Consider the following 20,347-nt stretch of genomic DNA (forward strand, 5'->3'; position numbering starts at 1 on the left):
GCTATTCCATGGCTGACAGAATGACATGAGAATCTCCTTAATGGCTTGATGGCTGGGACTCCCTACTCCCTGTTTGCTATGAATCCCTCCACAGCTGTGAAACATCAGCAAATAGTGTGTCTAAATCTGTCGTCTCTCTAACAGACGATGGTGCTGCAACCTTGGCACCGTATAGCAGGTTACGGGGAATGCTGGCCTACATGAATCCTTGGTGAAATCCTGTTGTCACAACCATGAAACTGAATAGGATGCTTCAAATGTAATGCGTGGCAAGCGCTTGCACTAAAGAGGAATTCTGAGCAGATTTGAAGGGGAGAAGCTTCTGCCTATAAAGCTTAATAACACATCTGGTCAGCCTGCCTAGAGAGGTTGTGCCAGAGAGGGGAGTGGAGTTCAGGTTCCATGCTGCAAGGGGACACTTTAATTGATGAAATTTGGATAACAGCTACTACTGTATTCATGGATAAATCTTCTCAAGTACAGCCTAAGGGTATGAGGAACGGAGTCTTTTAACAGGTTTCCAGTTGTAAGAAACTGTCGTAAAAAAAATTACAGTGAAATTCTTCATATGCAAAGATTCTCTGAACAGTTGGGTTACGCATTTTGGTACGCAAAGGGAAAACCGTCTGGTTTTGGACTACTCTATTGGAAGAGATTTAGGGTCAAACCTAAACCTGATATAATCAGGGCCCACTGGTTCCTGGGACTGCTCTGTAGACGCTGACTATGCGTTCATGGTTGTTAATGGTAACTAAATCAGAGCTTTGCGGTTGGGTAGAAGATTGGGAGTGAGCTCTGAAGGTCCTTTTTCTGGCTGTCTGTGGACTGTGTGCGACTACCAACAAACAGGATGATCCTTTTCTGCGTAGGCACTTGGTCTCAAGGTCAGACTTGCCCACCTTGATCGATGCTAGGACTCAGACCAGGCATAGAGTCAGGTTAAGCCCAAGCCTCACAAGTCTCCAGAAGGCCATAGTCTAAGCATAACTTGGGAGCTCAAGCTCAGTCTGGCAGTTTGGGCACAGAAAGCTGCTACCCAGCTTAGCGGGAGCTATTTTGATTTCAGCTTTTCCTAAGCCCAGTACGGACGTTTTGAGCCAGAGCAGCAGCCAGGCTAGCAGCCAGCTGTACGTACCAGCACGCAGAACGCGAGGCTTGCTGTGAGTAAACCTGGGTTGAACTCGTTCTTAACCTTGGGAGATAGATACAGGTTTCTTTCTGCTTTGTTTTATTCACCCATAGTATGAGCATTATATTTACTTGTCTTACAGGTGTTTTAAAACATCAGTCTTGGAGAACAGAGATTAGTACCTGGCTTTATAACAAACCTCCTGCTTGACCTTCTAAGTCATTTAATGGAATTCGGTTCAATTTAGCACGTGGTGTGTGGTACAGCCTCCTTTGTGCCAACATACGCAAGGCAGGGAGGGTTCAAGATGTCACATGCATGTGTCCTTCCAGTCCCCTCCTCCCTGTGCTGGGAAAGGATGTCCCATAAAATAACATCTACCAGGTTTTTGCTCCTTCTGGTCACCGGACTTCTTTCTTTCCCAGGTTTTTGTGATGTTAAGGGATAGTCAGCTTTGAAAAGCTAAAGAAAGAGATCAGTGATGTCGTCTCAGGCTGCGGAGGCTTGGGGCTTTTTTGGCTATGCCACTGTTGTGTATTTGCACTGGGGAAGCAGGGCAGCAGCATTAGAAATCTCAGAAAGTGAGCGCTGACATCCATCCGAGCTCACCGAGTGCTCTCCAGTCCTGTATATCTCAAATTAAGGCATTTCTTCAGCACCACCTTGTGCTAAGGGGTGGCCATTGCAATTCCCTCTTCAGAGGGACTTGTGTGCAGGATTTTCATTACCGCTGAAGGTCTCTAGTGTGCTGTTGGGGACATCAGGATGATTTAGTATTGAGGCAGTAAACTCTGTGTGCTCCTTTTAAAAGAAGTCCGTTTACAAACACCATGACCTCTGATTCCTCATCCAGAAGGGAGGCACTCCCACAGTTTCTAGCAAGGAGCAAAGAGACAGCTGGGGGTTCTGGTTAATGGAGCTTTAATATTTGCATGTGATCCAGATTCGGAAAGATTGCTTTTCATCTGATATCTGAAAAATACACTCTCACTCTTGGAAAAAAAATTGAATTGGAAAATCAAGATTTACTCATGCAGGCGAGGTTCCTTTGTTGCTAAAGTTCCTTATATTTGGAAATACCCCAAAGATCTCCTGCTGCTTAAATAATGCAATGACACAATGTCACTGGTTTTTTGTTTGTTTTTTTTAATTTGGTTGGTTTTCCATTGCACTTCTGAAAATCATTCTATATAGTGTGTGGTAAACAAGCGCAACACTTATGGCAATGCATAGTCGATACGCATAGGGGTAGGAGACCACGCAAGAAATATTTTTGGCTTTCTTCCTCAGTCCTCCTAGAGATGAGAGTTACCGTAGCACATCTTGCAACTATTATATTGAGCTTTTTGCAGTATGTTTGTATTTTTATTTAAATAAGTATATGTATGGATTTACTTTCCAAAGTAAGTATGTAAGTGGAATAGAGGTTGTTCTCTTGATGGTAAGCGAAAAGAAAAGAGAGTCAGTCATAGTACAGACAAGCACAGACCTCTGACGTGTCTTTTGAGCCCACCCTGTTCAATCAAGGAGATGCCTTTACCCGTTGCAGGCTGCAGTGGGCGCACACGTTGCGGGGTGCTCCTGGGGATGAGGCTGCTTTGGACATCATTCTCGCTTGTGCAAGATGTTCCTCAGGCAGAAGAGAGCAGCGGCCTGTCCTTTCCTTTGACCAGGGGTGTCTGGTTGGTGGGTGACCCACAAGCTGGCTGCCTCTAGCTTGGGGAGTTGTGGAGCAGCAATGGATGGTAAGAGAGACACGTTGCTGGGAGAGGATGGGGAGACTGTCAGCCACAGGGCCCCAGAGCCATTGCTTTCTGCTTGAACTGAGATGGTCTGACAGCTGTTGGTTTGACCAGTCATTTTCCACCTTCAGCCATCTGTACATAACCACACAGGTAGAACGTTTCTCCTTCCCCCTTCTTTGCATTTCAGGTGCAATTCTCTGCTCTAGCAAAGGTTTGCCACACCAGAATTTGTAACGACTGGGCTAGGATATAATTGGAAGAGAAAACTCATCTGCGCTTGTGCCTCGGTGAATCTGCAAACCCAGGTCTTTCAGATCAGTGGCCAGTGCAGTCGCCGCCCATGTCTCCCTCCCCTGCACGGCACTCTTTCCTCTGCCACTTTAGATATCACCTCCTGACAAGTCAGCTGAAGAACAGTGCATTCATTTGTCTCTAAGGTGGGAGGCTGTAACGAAGAGCTGAGTAACTCGGAGGCCTCAAATTAAGAAGAGTGATTCACAGTACACTGCGTGTATTTCAAAACCAATGTGTCTGAAATTTGAATGGGGAGGGGAAGGGGGGACTTCAGCACTCTGTTTTTTAAGCTGACAAACCTTGCACGAAGGATGGTTGAAAGGGCTCAGGAGGATGGGGGGAGGAAGGGGATAGCAACCGCAGTGAACCGAGCAGGATTTTGAACGAGCCATACCCTTGTGATTTGTGTAAAATGTATAAATAGCGGCCGCAGCCCCAGTCTGCCCACCCTGCTCTTTATCCTGGCCAGTCCTGAAGGCACTCTGCTGCTGGCCGACAGGCTGAGGTGCTCCGGATGAAATCTGGGGGAGGCATGCACACGTTGCAGGGACGTCTCCAGGCCACGCTCACTACTGATCCAAACAGCTGTACAATTTCAAAAGCGAAGCAGGATACCAGGAATAATTTTAATGTTTGGAATGAATGTAAACTGAAGGAGCATGCCAAAGCAGTAAGAGAGTAGGTGAAGGAAGTGACTAAAAGTAAACATAGATTCCTGGACCTTTAATGAGAAACAGTGAAACACTGTGAGAATAGTGAAACAACCATTGTGTACCAGAAAGAAGTGATCCAAATCATGTCCACATCAGAATTTATTCCCCACAACAAACATGGTGCTTTGTTGCTGTACTGCTACTGTGCGTTCTTTGATGAGCCTGCATCCAGTGGTGTCATTTTAGACTACACAAATCACCATCATTCCTTTCTTTATAGGTTGTGTGGTAATAAAAGTAACTCCCAAAAATAATTGAGCATCATTTAGTAGTTTTCTTCTGAGTCATAAAGAAAGAACCGTGTGAATATTTCCTCCCCTACAAGCCTAACGTGGCTGTTAACTTTGAAACCTAATTAAATGCTAAATGTCATGTTATCTACATAATGCTGGTCACCCTTGGCAAGGCAGTGGAGAGAAGATAGAAATGAAGACCCTGAGAAGGGAATTTGGAAGGAATAAAGAAAAAAAGAAAAGGGGCGAGTGCAAGAAAAAGAAAAGAGGGGGAAAAAGGGACAGAAACTGCCGGGAGAACACAGCTGTTTGTTATACCAAGCTCACACTAGATAGCGACTCGTGATTAGCAACACTGGGATTTGTGGAACAGTTACACCATGTTGTGTTGTTGCGCTGTACACACAACTGCCTTGACTCCAGTCTCCTGGAGACTCCGAGCAGTGTGCAATCCCAGTGATGTATCCCAAAGCACAGGGTGGAATCAGGATTGCCTTCTGGCTTCCTTGGAAGAGCAAGGCACGTGGTTTTACAGAATGGAAATGAGAGGTTGGGTTGTCTGCTTTAGATGTCTTGGTCTGAAAAGGCTGCCTTAATTCTGTTAACCTTTAAGAGAGTAGTTAACATCTAATATTCTTTAATGATAACATGTTGACACTGTCTCTGGTTGCACAACCTTAACTTTACACTGAATGTTTTGCATGGAGCTTGTACGCTGGACAGCCTGCTATGTGGCAAAAGCAAAAGGGGACATTCCCGTGGTGTTTCTGCAGGGTGCTGAAGTTTTGGCCTTTGTCTTTCCTATGGAGCAAACTCTCAACTTGTGAGCAGCTGGGACATCGCCTGCAGCACCTCCAGGTCATCAGCAGCAACAAGAAGGCTCAAAACCAGACTCAGCTAATGAGGTAAAGAATACACAGTCATGCACGTCTTTGCTCTAGCCCTGTCTCCTTTGGGGAAGCCAAACCATGGATCCTGTGCCCGCACAGCACTACGGGGTCCTCGCTGCACCATGTCATGTTGCCTTGCTCGCTCTACTCCCTGCTAGTTTGCAGATCTTTGCTCTGCACTCTGTTTATATTAATTATGCCTTTTGCCAGATATATGCCTTTTTACCCTAGCCTGGGAAAGGCAACCAGGATGTTGCCCACAGAAAGTTTGCACTGCACCCATGTGTGTAGTGCTTTCCTGTCGCTACTCCCACAAGCTCATTGCTTTCACATATGCTGCTGTTAACCAAAAACTGCAATCAGTATTCAGTGGCACTTTCCATAAGAGCAGAAAGGTTTAAATGCTCCCCTCTTTCACCCGCTCTTTTGGGGAATCTTTCTTGCAGTAACTGCAGACCAGAGACTCCCAACAGCATTAACAAAGTCAGGGTAACAGAAAAGGCAAACATACAGCACAGTGAGTGGAACAGGGAGAGGCAGAGATCTGAGACAGATATTGAATGCCCTACGGCCATTACACAGCAAGTCTTGTTCTGTGTGGTTCTCTGATCCTGCAGTAATAGACTCCCAGGGAACACTTAAAATAGATTAGCAGATTTGAAGGCCAAAAGTAACTGTGATTGTTTAATCTGATTTCCCGAATAACTCATGTCATGGAATTTCATTCAGAAACTGAAGCAGTGAAGGGGCAGTTCAGCAGCTCTTTTGGGTATGTTTGTGTACCCAGAAACAATATTTATTACATTGAACCTGGTTCAACTAAAATATACCTCTTGGAAAGCCATCCGATCTCAACGTGGATACTCCAAGTGCTGGTGCCCTTCGTATTGGTAAATCCCCCCCTGAGTGTGTGTATATATATATACACACACATTTTGTCTCGCGTTCCTCTTTGTAGCTTCAATCCCACTCTTCGCTCCTCTTACTAAAAAAGGTTTTGTGGAGGGCAGGCTCCGAGTGGCTCCATGTTTGGCCACAGAAGTAGCAGCACACCAGTGAAAGTCAAAAGATCTGTACACCGTGCCTCTTCAGTAAATTGTCCTGGTGTCCCTGGGACATTAAAGATGCTATGTAAATGAAGCCGACAATTGTCACTGAAACATTAAATACTGTCCTTCCTTTTTCTCTAACATTGTTTCTCCTTATCCTGCATGCAGGAAAGCCAACATCTTTGTCTCTCTGCTGATTGATGTGGCTCTGGGGATACTGCTGATGTCCTGGCTGTACAGAAAGAACCGAATTGGTCACCTTGCTGACACTCTCATCCCCGTGGCTGATGTAAGTCTGGCCAAAGCCGTTTCTCTTTCACCTGCTGTCGGTACTGACCAACTCTTGATGCCTGGGGTAGTTGTAAGGAGGCAATGCCTTATGCACAAGGATTTCGGAGAGAGTCCTGTGTGAAGTCATGCAAATTAGGTCTCCTCCACAACAGTGAAATCTTCAAATCAAGCCTGCTGGGGCCGCTCAAAAGGAACACAGCTCTGCTTTGCGTGTGCAGTGAATAGTAATTAGATGTTTACCGGAGGGCTGCTCCAGCTCCTAAAGTAACAATTATGACTTGGACAGAGCTCTGCAGCTGCAGGTTGAGTGGTTATCGAGCCAGAATACTTTTATTCTGGAGTCAACAGGAAGTGTCCTCAAGTTGTTGCTATATGGGGCGTTTGAGGGGGGAAAAAAAAACCCTGTAACCTAGGTTGAATCTGATAAACTACTGAAAAGTCAAACTTGATGAGCAGTGCAGCTGTGCTTATGAAAAGGAATTTCATGGGGACATCCAAAGGCATTAGCTAGTCAGGATACAAACACCTGAAATCCTGTCTAAGAGCTCTGGTGTACAGATGGTAAACTAGGAAAACTTGCTGTGTCCTGTGATTTTCTCAAACATAGCTCCTCTTGCCCACTAAGTTCCCTCAACATCAGCATAAATTCATGAAGAACAAGTATGACTCATACTATCCTGCTTTTCTGGTGGTTCATTTTGGGTGCAGTACTCCAATATATCTGTTTAGTGGCAGTAAGGAACATATAATGTACTTCAGAGGCTGGAGACCAGACCACTAATCTGAAGTTAGCTCCGTTTTAAGAGCTTCTGTGTCTTGGGAATACATGTGCAGCCGATGTTGAGCACTGTCATGCAGCTGCACAGCCTAATCTTTTCTCTGCCCACTTTCCTTTCATTTATGGGAGAGAAGGTGGATCTTTCCATTGGTTTCTTTCTGGCAGCTGGAGAACGTCCTCTCTATGCTCTTTCTCCAGCTTCTTGGTTGGGAGGAATTTTATTCTGATTAGAGAATTCCAGCAGCAATTTATTTTTCCTACTTATGTTGTCTTTCTTGGGAAGAGCTCACATTTCCCTTCATGATGATCTGCTTGGTCCATGTCTAAACTTTTAATTGTCACAAGCCATAGGTCTCTGATCATTCTTGTACATGTTGTGCTTTCAGAAAGTGTGTATGGAGTCTCCAGCATAGTTGTGGATCATAATTATTGCTATTTTTGTTATCTTTCATAGTCAAATTTTTAAGGATTGCATGTTTTAAGGATTGCTGCAGACACTCTTCAGCAGCAGTGGTGGGGTAGAAAGGACCACAATTCTTGCAATACACTTGCTCTTGTATTTGAGCTATATGCTAAAAATATTTTTCAAAGTCTTATTCCTAAGTCTTTTCCCTTACAGACATTTCAGCTGGAGAAGTTTAAGTGCTCTAGAGCTCTCCCTGTGGGATTACTGTAAGTGTCCAGCTCTCAGAAGTCTGATTTCTTAACAAGTCTGCAAGGAAGTGGCTTTTGGCTGCGTTCCTGTTCTCACAGGTGGCTCCAGGAGGGGTTCCATCTGCCCAGCGTCTTTGGCAGATGGACGCTCTCCGTGCTCAAGGTGTATCCAATCCCAGCACCTGTCCTGGATAGGCTTGCCTGTGCGAGTTGCTCGTTCGTTCCCCTTTCAGTAATTTAGCTCATCTGTCACTCAACTTACGCATCATAGCGTCAGTTATTTTCACCATCTCTCCTACATGCGTGGACTTCATTACCTTGCTATCACCAAGAGCTGTTTACTTACTTTCCTGGAAGCGCTAACTCCTCCTTGCGTGGGTGGCCTGGTAGTCAGTTGGTGCCTTTCTTCTCTGCTTCTCCAACCTTATCAGTTCAGGCCACTTACAACTCCTCTGAGTTTCCAGCCTTACTTTCTTCTTTCAAGCATATTAGATTGTGGACATAAAATCATTTGGAGTCCTTTTACTGCCTTCGGTGGGCATTGATTTATATGCATTATGTGCAGGCCTTAAAAAATGCAGATCTGAGTGATCCCAAAATATACCAATGACTTCAGCATGTGGTGTGCAAGCCAGCACCACTTCTTTTCCAGTATGACAGCAAAATCTCCCCTTAGCTATTCAGCAGTAGGTTTCCTCTTTGCTGCTGAGTGTCCATCTGGTACGCATTATTCCCATCACTTGGGCTTTCTCAAGTGCTTATGTGTTGCCAAGTTCAGTAACACAAACTTTCCCATGTGCAGAATGAGTTACTTTTCCTTCCCTAATGCTCCTTGCTGTTCTGCTTTTGATATGTGCCCCAGATCTGATGATGGTATTGACCTTACGTCTCTGTATCTGTTAGTAAATAGAACGTTATATATATTATAAGAAGATTATTATATATTATAAGGTTATATACATGACCTTATTGATTTGATTGATTTTAATATTGACAAACTAGGCTTATATAACGTACAACCTTATTGGTTTGATTGATTGATTTTAATATTGACAAAATCGTAGCTGTGTGGGGACTGGATACAGTGCTCATTTTTTTTCCTAGCAAATGTCTCTCTGGAAGGAAGCAGATGCAGGTAGGTTATTTTAGCTCTCAGCAACTGCCAGGGTCACAAGCTCAGCCTGCTGATGTGAGGATCAAGCCGTGTTCCCTAGCCATCATTCCTCATCCCCTGATATAATGGTTCTCAAATCAGCACTTAGCTAGCAATTGTTAATGATGCACAAGACATCATTGACTGCAGCTCCCACTTTCACAGCTTGATGAGCTGCGCTGTGCTGACTGTAATAACAAGTTGCTTTTGTCAGTAAATGAGGCAGATGTGATTCAGAGACACCTAGGGAGTAACTGGCGAGTAGCTGTATGCAATACGAAGGACTGATTTTTGGAGCAGGCTTTCAAATCCAAGAATGGAAAATGTGAATAATCTTCTCTCTGTAGGTGCCCTCACAACTCCTACCCTCCTCCTTCCTCTCGATCCCACCAGGCTTTCCAATGGTTGTCCTTGGTTTTGCCTTCCACAAGACGGCCTTCTTTCAAAAATACCCAATTCAAAGTGCTACATTTGTCTGTTTTGAAAAGAAGAACTGCTTATAAACCATCATCTTTTTTTTTTTTTTTTTTTTTTTTCCCCCTTCACCTCTTTCATCCTTGCTGATGTCTCTTTTTCTTAAGCTGTAATCTCTTGGAAACAGTTAAATATTTATCATAGATCATGCCTCCAAAAATGTTACTGGGGCTTAGAGATAATTGGATGTAAGTTCCTATTCAGTCATGTTCTTCAAATCCATAAACAAAGCAAGCAGTGAGGACACTTTCTGGAAAATATTCTTAGACGTTGATTTGTAAAATAGTGTAACTTAGAGCCCCAAATGCCTGCAACAGAGGCAGGGCAAGTGTGTCTGGTAGGGAGTGCTTTCTGCTCAGGAAGTTTGCACTGTGCTTCCCGGTGCCCACCCGCAGTGCGCTGCGTGTCCTTCTCCATCCATGTCACATCACCATTAGACCCTCTGCATATGGAGACTAGAAAGAAGAGCATGACAGTAAAGAAAATATTTCCACAGTGATCTCATCTAAACCATGTTAGCTTTAGTCTCCAGTTTGGTAATGTCCCTATACTCCTTTATGAAACACTTCCACTTCACTGTATCTTATTTATTAATACTGGCCACCCACATTCAGTATTCATGACTGCAACAGGAGAATTGGACTCCCAGTCACCTTTTCTGATTCTGCTTGCTATTGATCGGTCCTAAAATATCTGGCTGGAAAACAACCTGCAAGGTTATGCCTTAGGACTATGTGTTGAAATGCCTTGCCCAGCTCAATAACAGCAAGCTAGGGCACCTTCCCAGACCTACGTGTCCCTGTCAGAATTTAGTAGCACCTCTGGGACTGGCAGCCTCCAGAAGTGTTCAGTGCTGAAAAACAGCCTTGCTGAAGGACTGCTTTCAAGCATTTAAATCTTTCATTAAAATCCCCAAATGCTTTTCCTAAGTTACCAGTCCAACACTTTAAATATTAAAACCAGTCTATTTATAAAGTAGCTAACGCTTCTCAGTCAACAGAGGTGAGATCCATGGATTCAAATCAGTTCTGACTTCCAGTAAGACAGAGGGAAAATGAATGAAATAAAAAGGCAGTCCTTTTGGATAAGTTGAAGATGGAGCCCTTAATTTTGCCACTACACTAAAAGTAAATGTTTACAAACTCATTTTGCAAGGATCCTGTTGGTTAATAAATAAAATGGAATCATTCCTTGGAAATAATTTCCCCTTAGGAATTATCCATATGAATGATGGGAAAGTAGGCTACAGTGCATTGGCTTTAGGTAGCTTGTCTTGATTCTTCTACACGTGCACAATTTGCAGTGCAATTCACTTGCATGGACTTGACTATAAGTGGGATTTTCAGAGACAGAAGGCTTTTACTCACAATCCCTGTTCATGCGGGACAGTGTGAGAGGTCACTTCTTCCAGATATGTTCCCCACCTGTTTGCTGGAGGTTACCGCTCTCAGCTAACTCAATTCACCGCCTGGTAAATGGACTTCGCCACTGGTTTCAGCTTAGGCGAGTAGGTCAGGTGCAAACTACCGAGTAGGAGAGCCACCCCATCTTCTGCCCTGTCGACTGCAAGGGGAACCTCCGGCAGAGTAATGGGGCGGAGAGAGAAAATCAGTAAATAACATCAGCCTGGGATTAAATCACCAGAAATAGTGAGTCAAAGCCCTCAGTGATTTGGGGACGAGCTCCATTAGGCTTTTTTCTCAAGGATTCAGAGAGCTTCTTTTTTACTGGGATGCCGTGAGTATCTCTCCATGAAGCCTGCAGAGACACGATAGTGGTAGGCAAGATCAGTGCTATACAGCATGGTTAATCTTGCCTAGCACACCACAGAGGATCAAGAAAGTTTGTTTAGGTATGAAATATATTTGTATAATTGTGTTTTCTACCCTGCTGTAAACACATACAGGTTATTTGTTTGTAAAAGATCACTTTTTTTGCCCATGAGTACACTGCCATCTTCCCCCTTTGAAAATGCTGACAGCCTTCCCCACAGTTAGATTACTTGCTCAGTTCTGACTTTTCAGTTGACTGTCCAAAGAAACCAATTTGTGCACCAGCACTTGCCATCTATTTCAAGAACTCTCATTACACCAAGAAATCATACTGTGCAAGTCTACCAGAGGCGGCCATAAACAAACACTAAGTTCGTGTTCCCAGCACTGAGACCATTTAAGCAGTTCAGCTTCCTCTCTGCTGTTATGTTTGGATTCAGTAGAGTCAATAAAGGTGCATTTCTCATTTAACTAGTTGTCTGTAAAGTAGTTGTTTGGATTTTTTTTTCCGTTGGTTTGAAGGGTGTGGTAAGAATACTTTGGGGGGGGCAGCATGTACAGTGCACTGGACCTGTTCAGTGCGGTAGCAGTCTCTTATCTCAGGTGCCTTGCTTCCATGTGTTTGTAGCACGTAGCTGAAGAGCTCCAGGACCTGCTCCAGTGGCTAATGGGAGCACCAGCTGGACTGAAAATGAACCGAGCTTTGGATCAGGTTTTGGGCCGCTTCTTCCTTTACCACATCCATCTTTGGATTAGTAAGTGCAATTGTTTAACTTTTCAGCCTTCCTTTTCATCTCTTCCCTCCCGAGCGTTTGTTGTTTGCCTAGAGGTGAATAATGAATCAAAATGCACTTCTGCAAGTACAAACTTGTCTGTGAGTCTTCCTGCTGTGGGAACTCAAGCCAAAGTTGGATTCCCACACAAGGAAGTCATGCATATTAAATAAAGTGCTTGTATTGATGCTTTGCAAGAAGTGCAAATCATGACGGAGCTTACTTACTTGGTGCCATTAGCGGTGAGTGTCCAAGGGAAGGCTTTAGGTCTTATGTAGGCTTTCGTAGTCTTTGCCATGTAAGAGGCAGCTGATAGGATAGGGATGAGAAGTGTGCTTTCAGGATGCAAATGCCAACCCTGTCCTATCACCGAGTTCAGCTTAGTGCAATTTTATTATTTCAAGTCCCTCCTTGAAATAACACACCCCTGCTATCCTTGATAAGTGTCTTGATAAAGGAGTACAGTCATGATGGACGTGAACTCCTTAGTTGTTTTACTGATTTACTTTGCTCACCAATCAAGTGTGGTCTTGTTTCTGTGACTTTGCTCCACTTTAACAATGAAAGAGACTGTGTGCCTCCACACTGTTTTATTTTACAAAAGACATATGGGGTGGCTTTTGTGGGAATAGCAAGAAAAGGGGAATGGTTGCGGTAAAGGTTGATGTGCGCAGTTAAAAATGTAATTAGGAACCTGGACACAAATCTAGAAAAGCAAATCGCATGTGGAGCAAGGTGATTGCTCTGTTCAAGCTGAGCATGTCCTCCCCTTCCTCACAGAGCTGCCACACTTGGACAGAAACCTGGGGGGAAAGAGAGTTTTTGTTGGCCCTCCTAAAAAGCAGATGGCATCTAAAGGAGTTTTCCAGTGTTACTTCCATGTTTTCATGGCTATGATTTCTGGAGCAATGTTCTAGGGTGGGGGGAATCAGTCTTTTGAGAGTGTCAATGGAAAGATGTCTCAGTCAAATACTGACACTCTGCAATGCCCACTAGGCTACATTCACCTGATGTCCCCATTCATTGAGATGATCCTCTGGTATGTCGGTCTGTCGGCTTGTCTGGGCCTGACCGTGGCTCTCTGCATCCTCTCCGACATCATTGCGCTTCTGACCTTCCACATCTACTGCTTCTATGTCTATGGAGCCAGGTGAGTTGATCTCTCTTGGCTGTGTCTTGTTATGTTTGGAGAGAAGGGCCGCTGTACACTCAGGCCATGCCTTTAATTTGTGGAGCATTCAAGCCTGGTGTAGTTCTCTTGAATTCACAGTTTAGCCAGCATTTATTATTGCGTTCTTTTATGCATGTAGAAATGATGGCCACAGTAGTACAAGCACTTATCTTTCAGTTCTCCTGCGTTTAAATATTTATTTATTGTGGTAGTGACCTGGAAAAATAAAACTGCATGACAGGCAGAGGACAAGAAAGCAGTTCACCCCATCCCTTTGATTCAACCTTATAGTACTCTTTTCAGTCGCACGCTACCCAGTAGTTTTGAGGGGAACTGGAGGAGAGGAGGAGGAGGAAAGGGGAACCCTTGTACTTCTGGAGAAGCCCCAAAGTCCCTGCCTCTGCGCTGCTTCAGAGGTTCTTGTCTGCATCGTGGAGCACAGATGGCAGGTTTGGGGTTACAGGATGGCTGTGACACCATCCTGGTGTCATTGTCTGGACCTACTGGAGGGCTCCATGGCCTGAGAGCCGGGCAGAGGCTCTGAGGGAGTGTGTGGGAGTGCAGGGGGCTTTGGGGCATGTCAGGGTTACTGTGCAAACGGTGCCCACCAATGTGCTCTGTTCCTGCCCTTCATTAACACGTGCTGCAGGAAGGAGTCACACAGGCCACTGGAGAATAGCTGCTCTTGCCAAGGAGATGAGAGACAAGGTAATAAATAAAGGAACTTTTGGCTTATAAAGTACAGAATGGTCATCATTCCTCCCCAGGCTGTGAGCAGAGGGCTTTACATTGCAAACAACAGAAGAAATAGTAGAACTTTAGTTATGGGTAGTTTAGGGAATGGTTAGAAATATTGAGATATGATTTATGAATTGGGTCTGTTGTGAGCATAGGGTTTACACCCGAAATCAGTAATGTCAGTAATGGGGAATCTCTTCCCAACACCTCTAATTACTGGAATTTCTGGTTTGGTCTGTGAGGAGTGGCCTTGCTGCTCCTAATTGTGCAGAGAGTGGAAATAGGAAAAGCGTTTTCTCAGCTGACTGCTTTTCCCTTGTGAGCTGCAGGGAGCCAGTCTACCCGCCTCGGCTGTTTGTTAGAAGTATAGAGCAGCTATATGTTATCTTGCCGCTGCACCGAACTGCCCCTGCTGTGCCAGGTGCTGCCCGTGGAGAGTCAGGAAGAGATAGCAGTCACCCACATCAACACAGCCACCACAACACCTTGCGTTCCTGCAGCTGGTGGAAGAATTTGCTGGTTCAGGTGCTGGTGAAGCCTGAGATCCCCTTCTGAAACAAACCGCACAGTGAAACGAGAGCGGGCATGTGTGTGCAGGCAGCCAGGGAAGGTGGGGCAGGTGCTACAGCAGGAACACCCGCTTGGTGTCATGTCAGGGTGTGCGGGGGAGTGTGTGGCCTTAGTCAGAGCTATGGGGCAAGTGTGTACCAGCAACCTGGAGGAGTTGTCCTGGGCGCCCTCCTGCCTAGGGATTAGTGCACCGAGCTGTGCCTGCCAGTCTGGGGGCACCCTGCCAACTCCTTGAAGCAGTTGGTGTTCCTCAAACCAGATTCTTCTCTTGGATAAGACTCCTTGCCTCTGCTTTCACAATGCTGCCTTGAAATCTCAGCAGCCTCCACGCCTTAACTAGGCTGGTTAACCAGTCTGGCTTTTGTAGCTCAGGCTTTCTCAGGCTCTGTTCTGCCCCACAGATTGGCTGTGTCTCCTTTCTTTACATCCCTGTATGTTGGACACTGCTGCCCAGGGCTCTTTGTGCCTCTTCTCCATCCCAGGGGCTCTTTCTTCCTCGATGTTATTCCGTAGGAGTGTATTTCCCACCCCTTATCAGCCCAAGCTTCTCTCACCATTGCCATTTTTCTGGGACGGAAGTAGCTCCAAGTGTTGTAGCACCAAGTTATGAAAGCCTAAGGAAAGGATGCGGTAGGGGCCACCGGCCATTTAGTTGCTCTCTTCCCACTCTTAAGGATGTTTGAAGCTGTGGTTTACTAAAGAAGGTGCAGGGGCTCCAGTCCTCTCCCTTGTCTGTCTGTGCTGTGGAGGCAAAATTGAATTGCGTTGACTCAAGTGTGAGGGGTAGACCTTGGCCACTCCTGCCGTGGAAGGGGTGTGAAGCAAGGGGAACAGGGCAGATCTAAACTGGAGAGACAGAGGTGAGCTCCGGGGAATAAGCTTGCTGCTTCTTTTGCTGCAGGGAAGGTGGTGGCATGGCGCTGGCAATTGCTGCTGCTTATAGGGGCCACCCTATCGAGGGCCTTGCCGCAGCCCCGGGGCATGGCATGGCCATTGCTCTCCGGTGGTCCAGAGCTGTCTGCAGTAGCCTGCTTTGCCCATGCCAGGGGCCAGCCCAAATATGGTTGGCTGAGCAATTAGTATTTCATCTGCGTCATTCTCGGGTTGATTTCTTTTGCCGCCCCGAGTTCTGCGGCGTCGGTAAGTGAGTGGGCGCAGGGGTGTAATGATGACAGCTGTTTTGTGTTGAAGCTCGGGAACTCGCAGCTCTGATGCATAGCATCTTCTCTTTGCTCAGGCTCTACTGCCTGAAGATTTACGGCCTGTCATCTCTCTGGCGCTTGTTCCGTGGGAAGAAGTGGAACGTCCTCCGGCAGCGGGTGGATTCCTGCTCCTATGACTTGGACCAGGTAATGCTGCAGCACCAGGGGCTCGCTGCAGGATGCTGCCCATGGGCAATACGATCCTATCCTGCTTCCGCTAATATTGAGACAGAAGCCACGGAAGGCTTTGTAGTGCCCAGAACAAGTGCATGTCCCGGCACTCTGCATCCATGGCTCTTCAACCAAACGCTTGGACTCTGCTGCTCTGCGGCACCCCTTCACTTCTCTGCATGTTCAGGGGGCCTAATTCTGGCCAGTGCTGAGCACCTGCAAGGCACCCTGGTGAACTGCAGTGGGTGCTGCAGATGCTGGCAGCTTCTGGAGCATGGGAGTGGGTATGGGGGAGGGAGGCAATGTAAAAAGTGATGCCCAGCAGTGTTGCCACAGTAACAGACGTGCCAGCGTTTCTATTAAAAGGCCCCGTTTCATTCACGTTGCGCTGGAGCCTGGCCCACACATTCTCACTCAAGCAGCAGAGGCAGTTTTTTGTCAAATGCTGTAAGCTCTTTTTAATTTCTGAAGTGCCATGCAAAAGTTCAGCAGAGCCTGAACTGCTCCACGCTGGCAGTTGCAAACATCACTAAAATAATACAATAATATTTGGTAACTTCCAGGGCCAGTGCCTCTCTCTCCATTGCAACAGATAACCTTGAGCTTCTTACACCACAGTGGAGGAGCTATTTTTCTGTTTCTTTGGTGATTAAAAGCTTCCGTGCCAGGAAGACGGTTTGCATCAGGGCTCAGTCCCTGTGTACTTTGAGGAGAATTGGTTTGGCACTTCAGGCTTCATCCTGCTGCTCTGGAGGCCAGTGGGAATTATGTTGTTGGCCTGTGTGGGAAGAGACATTCAAAGCAGACCTTAAAAGACTTTTGGAGATGTTAAGCAACTGCAGTGGAGTGACAGAGGAAGGGAGAAACAACTGCTGTGAAGAGAATGGATTGGGTTCTGATCTATTTCTGGTTACGTGCGTAAAGCTGGGATGTTGATCCACCTCTGTGACACGACTGTCTGGGTTATTTTCTTTCATAATATACCACGGCCATGATCTCTTTTTGCAGAAATGGCAGTGCCCTGTGTTCCTGTGGCCTCTCTGTTCTGGAAGCGGTGACTGAAAATTGACGAGTCAGATCCCTATTTGTCATAAATCTGCATTTCTCCCAGTTGGAATTAGTTAGACTTACGCCAGCTGGGCTGGCCCAGAATAAAAATAACTTCTTCTGTGGGCAGTGGAGCTAATGACACCTGCTTTCCTATGGATTTTTCTCCTTCATCCTCTGAATATTGCTCCCTCCACCCCAGTAACTCCAGCTTCTTTCTCTCTCCCAGTTTCCCACCAAGCAAGAGGCAGAAGTCCTGTGGCTGGACTGACCAGCCAGCTTCTAGTGCTGGGAATGTTTATCAGCCAGATTTTGTCAGCTTTTCACCAGGTGCCTGCTCTGCTAAAACAAGGAGGAACAAAAATACTTCTCAATTTTCTATGAAATTCCCTACCAAATTCCTACTTCTTTGTACCCTTCCACGTTTTTCTGGTAAAAACTGACCAATGGCTCTAAAACTTATGGGGATAGGGAGCGGACGAATGGCATGATTGTGTAAGTCTTGTTTCCTAAGGAATCTGGCCTGCAATAGGAAATCTAGAGTATTGTCTATAAAGGAAAAAATGCTGTCAGGATCCAGCGTATTTGTCTTTCCAAACATACTCCTATAATAGGGAGCCTTCTGAAAAGGCCCAGTGAGAGAAGTAGTACTGAAAATATTCAAGGTAACAGCATTAGTCACATAGGGAGTAAAAAAACACATTAAGAAGTCTTGCAAACTTTCATTGTCTCACAGTTTCCTATTCTTTTATTTTTATTTTATTTTGCCATTGCTCTGCTAATGACTGTTTGTGTTTCTTTTTGCCCCTAGCTATTTATTGGCACTTTGCTGTTTACAATCCTGCTGTTCCTCCTGCCTACAACTGCACTGTATTATTTGGTGTTTACCCTGGTAAGATTTAACCCTTGAAGCTAGTCACATACTGTCTTCTGAGATATTAAAAAAAGATTTTGTAGTCATTTACTGTCATCCACAAAGAAAATACAAATTTGTCTGGGTGTCCCAGGAAGGGTTCTCACACAGCCCATGTAGGCCAAGCAAGTGGAATTCAGGATATGCGTTTGTGTTTCTCCGAAGGGAATTCCCAGCAAATCTGGTCAGCAGGACAAGCTGTCCCCCTCTCTTTCACTCGAAAGTCATTTTTTTAATCTTTTCATCCCACGTCTGGGGTGACGGCCCCTCTAGTTTGATCCAAAAAACCTTTTTTTTTCCCAGGAAGTTAACTTGCTGTGTTAAATGCTTTCAGCCAGGCTTTGCTCAGAGGGTTGGACTTCTTTATTTTTCTTTTCTTCCCCCAGTATGACCAGTCCTCTCTGAGGCCTGCCTGGAGCAAAATTTTCCACAGACAGTGGCCATCACATGGTTTCAACATCTTTTTTGAGCCCTCTCTTTTCAGATGAGCTTGGCAGCAAAAATAAATGCAGTCCGACAAAAAGAGGTGCTTTAATCAGGGGACAGAAAACACTGAGCAGGAAGCTCATTTCTGACTGCTTTGCTCTTGCTTAGATGCTCTACATGGGGTTTCTTCGGGCAGAAATAAGCTACTTCGGTTCACTGTTGGAGAGAAAAAAATGTACATTCACTGATACGTGGTGATGGAGTTTACTAGAAATGGAAGCCTGAATTCTCCCTTCTAGAGTATGACTGTTGAAAGCAGAATAGTTCTCATGTCCTTGCAGGTCACAGCCTCTACAACTGTAGCAGCTTCATTTCAGTTACACCCTTAAGCTAAGACTGTCAAGGAACCTCGCGCAGGGTCTGGATGCCCAGCACTTCTAGACATCAAACCCACTTTGGGAGGCTTTAGCTTAGCGCACAACAATGTCAGATTGCAGATCAGCTCATGAATTTGCAAGTGTTGCATCTCCTGATTCTCCAAGATTTTCTTATTAAACTGTTTCTTTATAGCTCCGTTTGCTGGTGGTGATTGTGCAAGGCCTGATACACTTGCTAGTTGACCTGATTGACTCTCTGCCTCTTTATTCAATCATCCTTCGGCTCTGCAGATCCTACAGACTCGCAGGTAAGTCCTTCAGCACTGCACGTGCAGAAGTTCAAGGATTTTGCATTGTGCATTTAATTTTGATGCAATGGATAGCTTCTGAATGGAAAGACGCAGGGGGGCAGGAAAGAACTCAAGTCGTGCAGTTGTCCATACTGTTAAGCAATTCCTGCAAGGAGCAGGATGAGGATGTCAATGGAAAGAAATGTGATGCTGAAGCAGAATCAGGAGCACCTTTACAAAGCCTGTGGCAACTAAAAGTGACATCCAAACAAGCAAATGAGTTCATCGTTTGACTCCAGTTCTAGAGTACCAGGTCAGGTAAAACTTCTGAGAGTTAAACAAGCTGTTAACCTTGGGGGTTTGGGCTCTGAAACAAGCCAAATTACAAAAATTACAAAAATACTTGGAAAATCTACTGTTACGAAGGGCTGGATCTGCAGTGGCTGTGAATCAGTGGAACTGCTTCAGTTCTGTGCTGACTTGACTAACTAAAGTCCTGAGCTGAGGTGTTTGGATTAATTTCAGAGCTCTGGGCAGATTTCAGATAATCGTTCTCTTTTTGAGACTAACCTGTCACCGTTTTGAACCTAGTCATTGTTTTTCTGCTTTTGGTAACCATCAGCCATGGTTGGCACCAGAGTAAAGGGTCATTTTGGAATGGGTTTAACTGTCAACAACTATGGTTAATCTAGTTAAAATCAAGCACGTGTAAATTATTATCTCCTATCCATTTAAAGAGCATGCAGCAGGAATTTAAAATATAAGAAAGAGCTTGATCATCACTAAACCAAGGCTAGTCATCAAATGCAAAGGAAGCTTGAGGCAACTGATAACAGCTTTGTTGGAGCGGTGCCAGGCTCGACTTTGGGAAGGTATAGCTGAGCCATGTTACCAACTCTGTTGCTTTTCCACATGTGCCTTCAGCAGGTTCCTATGAATTTCCTGGCAGAAACTGCTTAACCCTTCAGGGCTCTCTTTGGAGAACAGGAGATGCTGCTGAAGAAAACTGACCCAGTAAACAGCAGGTTGTAGGGTAGAAAGGAATCTTGTTGCCACTGAGAGATGCAAGGCCATGTATTCCCATCAGTCTTAGATTACTTCTCCTCAGTTTTGTTCAACCAACTACCTACTGCAGGGTGATAAGCCTCCACCCAGGCAGAGGACTGTCTTCTCAGTTGAGTTTACCTGACTTACTTTCTTTGTTGGCTGTTGGTTTGCTCCTCTTAAACATTTTAAGAAAGAGAACACTGCAATGCCATGCTGCCTGCTAGACGAGGAGGCATCTGAGAATTTCTGCAGCCTGTGTTCCTGCCCCAGTGCAAAAACATGTCATTGCAGTGGTAATAGATGGAGCAGGTGAATCAAATTCAAAGGACTTCAGAGAGTACACATCACTTGATGTCCTCACTGCTTAGGTTTTGCCTCCCTTTTCAGACTCAGAACTTGGATAAGACATCCTCTGGCATATGTTATGGCAGCTGATTTTACAGGCAC

At 45.3% G+C, this 20,347-nt stretch overlaps 1 protein-coding gene across 1 annotated transcript in view; it reads left to right on the plus strand.

The window, feature by feature from the left end:
- Positions 1 to 3,700: 3,700 nt before the first annotated feature.
- PIGQ (phosphatidylinositol glycan anchor biosynthesis class Q) overlaps positions 3,701 to 20,347 on the plus strand; it is a 28,717-nt gene continuing 12,070 nt past the window's right edge. The window contains exons 1-8 of the mRNA XM_050906214.1: positions 3,701 to 3,846; positions 4,888 to 5,019; positions 6,222 to 6,342; positions 11,804 to 11,930; positions 12,945 to 13,098; positions 15,665 to 15,776; positions 17,659 to 17,739; positions 18,757 to 18,871. Coding sequence (XP_050762171.1) covers positions 3,701 to 3,846; positions 4,888 to 5,019; positions 6,222 to 6,342; positions 11,804 to 11,930; positions 12,945 to 13,098; positions 15,665 to 15,776; positions 17,659 to 17,739; positions 18,757 to 18,871 — 988 coding nt within the window. The remainder of the gene's footprint in view (positions 3,847 to 4,887; positions 5,020 to 6,221; positions 6,343 to 11,803; positions 11,931 to 12,944; positions 13,099 to 15,664; positions 15,777 to 17,658; positions 17,740 to 18,756; positions 18,872 to 20,347) is intronic.

This window comes from Gymnogyps californianus, chromosome 15 (assembly GCF_018139145.2).
Source record: "Gymnogyps californianus isolate 813 chromosome 15, ASM1813914v2, whole genome shotgun sequence".
In the NCBI taxonomy this organism is placed as follows: domain Eukaryota; kingdom Metazoa; phylum Chordata; class Aves; order Accipitriformes; family Cathartidae; genus Gymnogyps; species Gymnogyps californianus.